This window comes from Pecten maximus, chromosome 3, assembly GCF_902652985.1.
Source record: "Pecten maximus chromosome 3, xPecMax1.1, whole genome shotgun sequence".
NCBI lineage: Eukaryota > Metazoa > Mollusca > Bivalvia > Pectinida > Pectinidae > Pecten > Pecten maximus.
Window position 1 is genome coordinate 31216634 of NC_047017.1, and position 6031 is coordinate 31222664.

At 36.6% G+C, this 6031-nt stretch overlaps 1 protein-coding gene across 1 annotated transcript; it reads right to left on the reverse strand.

The window, feature by feature from the left end:
* Positions 1 to 3: 3 nt before the first annotated feature.
* On the reverse strand, positions 4 to 5892 carry LOC117323899 (solute carrier family 25 member 45-like). The gene is made up of 5 exons (XM_033879418.1): positions 5519 to 5892; positions 2825 to 2868; positions 1944 to 2018; positions 1261 to 1525; positions 4 to 764 (listed from the first exon to the last, which is right to left on the reverse strand). Exons 1-5 carry the CDS (start codon positions 5562 to 5564, stop codon positions 286 to 288), a joined length of 909 nt encoding a protein of 302 aa, XP_033735309.1. The 5' UTR covers positions 5565 to 5892; the 3' UTR covers positions 4 to 285.
* Between the last annotated feature and the right edge of the window lie 139 nt (positions 5893 to 6031).

Genomic DNA, 6031 nt, shown 5'->3' on the forward strand with positions numbered 1-6031 from the left:
TCGTTCGGACATAGATTTCATCAGTAGAAATTGTGCATGTTTCTGATGTCCGAACGTAGGAATGCCCCTCTAAGAAGAGGAATAAACTCAGCTTTTCGATCTGATTTCATCGTTATAATCGAGGTGTTCGCTTGCGTTGTGACGGAAGAATGACAAAAGAAAGATTATATTTATATCGGCAAAATATTTTCAATATAGAGTAACCACCTGCTACTAAGACCGATATTTTATTATATATTTCCCCGCATAAACATAGTTAAAATTAATCTCGTGTCCACTTGGCATTCATTGACGATTTCTCAGCCACTGAGTCACCTGTGCATATACCATAAAGGACACTGCGCATACCGGAAATGCTCGCACACATGTGACCAAACAACCTTTGTAGAAAACGCCTATACCTTCCGTTCGGTAGCTTTGTATAGCACAGTCAACGGGACTCCCGTATTTACCCCTAAAGTCAGCCTGGTAACGACTTTTTATGACATCGAATGGTATCACGAAAATCCAAGAAATACTTCCTGCAAAACCACCACCGATAAAATCTGCAAAAAAACCGCGTGAATCTGTCCAATTCTTCTGTTTGATGAAGTCACTTAGGCATTCATATATCAAACCGTAATTAGCAAAGAAAATGACTTCCCGGGGTATCGTTGCTGTGGCTCCTTTGAACAGTCCTGCCACTCCACTCGTCTTGACAATGCTGCGTGCGCAGTCCGATGGGCCACGGAAGTAGTGGATGTTGGCTGCATTCGCATGCACACCTGTAAAAACGACTAATTATGTTACATTGACGTTACTAACGACGTAAGGATGTCGATCTAGTCTATTTACCAAGATGATACTTATGTGTAACTAAAACCGTAATTTTTGTCTTAATATCAACTAGGACTTAAACGTGCAAGGAGTTTGAAAAGGCAAGGGTGTTGTCTTATCGAAGTGATGTCATTTTCTCAGTGAGACCCGGGTAGTAATGGTGACCAAGGCACACTAATGGGAAAACTATCAATTAGTTATTGTGTATCAAGGGATTGTGGAAAAGGCATAAAGAGATATTAGCACCTTTATTTCACTGAGCGTATTAAAATGTCTACCTGAGATTTTAGTAATACAGAACAATCTAATCAATGTGTATCCAAGATTTTCTAAAAGATGTCTACCTTTGATATAAAAGTGTTTTGGAATAATATCTTTCCTAACCATAGTTAAAAAAGCTGGGTTTTGAAGTATTGTTGATGGTTATTCCTTAGCAATACATACCGTTGACCTTAGTTGCAGATTTATCTCCAAGTGTAGAAAGCTGAGACTGAAGAACAACTTTGACGTAGTCGATAGGAATGACCGGAAGTCCTTGGGCCATCCCGGCCACACTTCCGGCAAGAACTATTTTACTGTATGCTGACTTCTGCTTCGTCTTCTCTGGTTCCAGAAATGTTAGTGTATTGCCGTAAACCCCATAGAATACGGATGTTGTGAATCCGGTCGAGAAGAGAGGCCATGACATTCCCCGGTAAAATCCTCCAGTCTAACAACACAAACACAAAACAAGACCATCCAGCAACACTAAAATCTGTCAGCCAAAAAATAATCATCTAACCTATCAAATAACAAAATCCAGAATAGCTATACAGAACAGCAACATCCTGCCCATATTTGCAAACAACAAACTAATCCAGCATACCACGGGACTAAAATCATATAGCCGATTAACATACAGCAAATGAAAAATCATCTGCCAAGTAACATAGAACATGAAACTATACAATCATCCAGCCAGCCTAGCAACAATGAAAACGGAGGTAGGGGCAAAGTTTTAATGACAAAAAATGCTGTTAGATTCAGTATGATGTTGTATATTTGACAAATATATAGAAGATAGTTTGATTCTGCCTTTCCCATTCATTTACAGAGGTGTCCATGTATTTGAAATCCTACTTACTTACCACCCCTTGTCTCCACGTGTTGGATAGAGCCGCCATTAACCCACGCTTTCCCACACTCTGTGTCTGAAGCTGTACCTGTAACGGTAGACATTCTGTCAATGAAAGGGTTTCTTTAATGTTCCTACTATGTGAACTACACGAAGATGTTTCTTTACTCTCTAATGGTTCATGCGAATCATTTTACTTTCGCGAATATCAAATGTATAATGAGGAGTCATATAGTTTTCCGGGCGGTATGAAAGTTAAGACACACGACATTAGCACATCACGATACAAACAAAAATAAATATTAATCTTCATCATGCAGCTGTTTCGTCTTTCCATGACTTGTTAGTGACACAAATGTACACAGTGTTACATTACATATAAAATGGCGATGGAGGAAACTCCAAACTAGTGGAAATAAAAGTCTGGATAGGGAGGTACAATAATCCCATTATGCAATAAATTTCATAATTTTCATTATTTTGAACAACCATGGTACAATATACGCATTTTGGAACATGGGGATACCCTGAACCGTGCTACTATTCAAATTAATTGAAACATGTCATGCAAGTTATCTCATACATTTTGTGGAAAAACAATGTCTACCCCTGCAATCGCAAAGGACTTACAAGAGACATGCGAGATATTAACACATTTCAATACAAATAGAGTGTCAGAAACATGCACCTTTATATGAAACCAAATCATATATTGGTAATACTGGCCGTTTCACATGTTCACACACGCTAAGAAAAGTTAATTGCAATATATATTGTTAGGAATATAAGTATGAATGCGGTATCATAGTATGTCATACCTTTATGGTATTGTCATACCTTTATGGTATTGTCATACCTTTATGGCATTGTCATACCTTTATGGCATTGTCATACCTTTATGGTATCCAGTGGGTACCCCACAAAGTAACCGGCGGTTCCTGTAACGAACAAAAATTCAATCTAAATTTCAAAAATCAAGTAACTTATAATAAAAAATAATAGACCATCGTATAGATGCTTTACGATAAATAAGTTTGGTAATTACAGAATATCTAATGTCTTGTATGCAAAATTACCTATCAAACACGAGGCACATATGCATTGTAAACATGAATTTAATACCTGCCTCGTCAAAACATTACTATTTTTAATCCATTAAGATACACACAAAATTCTGATTCCTGAAATAAAACTTAAGCTAGAGAAGGCATCGCTTCATCATAGTTTTAACTGATTACAGGAAGGTCAAATCAGTGACAGCAAAGCTAACCTAGATATATGTAGGTCAAACTAGTGATAGCAAAGCTAAACTAGTTATATGTAGGTCAAACTAGTGATAGCAAAGCTAAACTAGTTATATGTAGGTCAAACTAGTGATAGCAAAGCTAAACTAGTTATATGTAGGTCAACCTAGTGATAGCAAAGCTAAACTAGTTATATGTAGGTCAAACCAGTGATAGCAAAACTAAACTAGTTATATGTAGGTCAAACTAGTGATAGCAAAACTAAACTAGTTATATGTAGGTCAAACTAGTGATAGCAAAACTAAACTAGTTATATGTAGGTCAAACTAGTGATAGCAAAACTAAACTAGTTATATGTAGGTCAAACTAGTGACAGCAAAGCTAAACTAGTTATATGTAGGTCAACCTAGTGATAGCAAAGCTAAACTAGTTATATGTAGGTCAACCTAGTGATAGCAAAGCTAAACTAGTTATATATAGGTCAACCTAGTGATAGCAAAGCTAAACTAGTTATATGTAGGTCAAACCAGTGATAGCAAAGATAAACTAGTTATATGTAGGTCAAACCAGTGATAGCGAAGCTAAACTAGTTATATGTAGGTCAACCTAGTAATAGCAAAGCTAAACTAGTTATATGTAGGTCAAACTAGTGATAGCAAAACTAAACTAGTTATATGTAGGTCAAACTAGTGACAGCAAAGCTAAACTAGTTATATGTAGGTCAAACTAGTGACAGCAAAGCTAAACTAGTTATATGTAGGTCAAACTAGTGACAGCAAAGCTAAACTAGTTATATGTAGGTCAAACCAGTGATAGCAAAGCTAAACTATGTTATGTGTAGGTCAAACTAGTGACAGCAAAGCTAAACTAGTTATATGTAGGTCAAACCAGTGATAGCAAAGCTAAACTAGTTATATGTAGGTCAAACTAGAGATAGCAAAGCTAAACTAGTTATATGTAGGTCAAACCAGTGATAGCAAAGCTAAACTATGTTATATGTAGGTCAAACTAGTGACAGCAAAGCTATGGTAAGTTATATGTAGGTCAAACCAGTGATATCAAAGCTATGGTAAGTTATATGTAGGTCAAACCAGTGATATCAAAGCTATGGTAAGTTATATGTAGGTCAAACCAGTGATATCAAAGCTATGGTAAGTTATATGTAGGTCAAACCAGTGATATCAAAGCTATGGTAAGTTATATGTAGGTCAAACCAGTGATATCAAAGCTATGGTAAGTTATATGTAGGTCAAACCAGTGATATCAAAGCTAAACTATGTTATATGTAGGTCAAACTAGTGACAGCAAAGCTATGGTAAGTTATATGTAGGTCAAACCAGTGATATCAAAGCTAAGCTTGTTTTAATTAGGTTTTATATTATTTAACGTCCTATCAAAAACTTCATATAAGGACATAATGATTTCAAGGTGTTAAAATAATTTCACAACTATTTTCTTCAAGGAAAGTAGGTTAAAACTCCGAATCAAAGCCAATGCAAATGAAGAAATGATATCTATAACACCTTACTGGGTTTTCCGCAAGGTCAATTTTCCCGCACCGACGTGAGGTAGCCAAGAGGATATTTGAAGTACAATAAGGAAGTAGTTTGGGTAAACTATAATACGATAGATAGTAAACTGGACCTTAATCAGATCAAGGCATACATCCCAGATTAGTATCTCGATGTCGGACACATTGCTCCACATCTGAACCATACACACACTGTTACTGTCCGTATCAGTTCAATCCGAATACTCTGATAAGGTTCAGTATTAACAAATCAGATCTGTAGTCTATAGAAACCTGTGTCAGAAGCAAGCTAACAGAACTGAAATAAAATGATGTTATATAATCGGGTATGTTGGTGGTCGTTCTGTTATATAGTACACGGTAATGTCATACTACATTGTTAAAGGTGTTTTGTCTGTTATCATACTTCGGTATCAAAATGTGACGCTGAAGAAGAGCATGTGGTTTATCGTTCTTTTCAATTTTCTAAAGAATGCAATTAGTTCTCTGATGTCTTGTTGTTCAACTTAAGTGTGTCCTTATTATATATGAATCTGAATGCGAAATAAGGCCCATCCAGTATTTGATCTAGTGCAGTAACACCACAGGGGCATGTCTAGTCTTATATTTAAAAAAAAGCCAGAAATACTTATATATATATAGGCACCTATATATAGGTATTTCTGGCAATTTTTTAAATGTAAGACTAGACGTGCCCCTGTGGTAACACTATACACAGAAAGCATTGACCTTTCCTTTATTTGTATTCATACACATTTTACTGATTGACTAATTGGCCAACCTAACCTGTTACCGATCTATATTGTTACTAACCTCCCATGGCCCCCGCCACGTAGTGGTCCATAGCTCTCTTGGTCATCACCTTGTAACCACTGGTGTCACTTCAGGACACTACCTGGCCTCTACAGCAATCCTCCTTCTCAACTTAACCTTCAGATTACCTAACTCTGTAATACAGATAAAAACGTAATGCTCCGAATGTCTAACATGTAACGCCGAAAGTTGATGCGGATAGTATACTGAACCATGTATCGATATGGACTGTTTATCAGGGTAGCATGACAGGCAGAGAGATTGGGTATACTTTAGCGTGTATGTCTGTGTCACGGTCGGATCATCTTTATATTTCGTCAGTAAAAAGACATGTTTGTATTAAACAAAAACTTCTGCATTTAAGCAATGTCAATGTGACATCAATGTTTTTGTGTGACAAACGACTGGCTGTACCCCTCGTTAATGTAGATTGTTATCAGATATCTTCAGTTTCTGTGACCTTGGCACACAACATGTTAATCTAATCACAGTAAGAACTGATATATGGGTTGG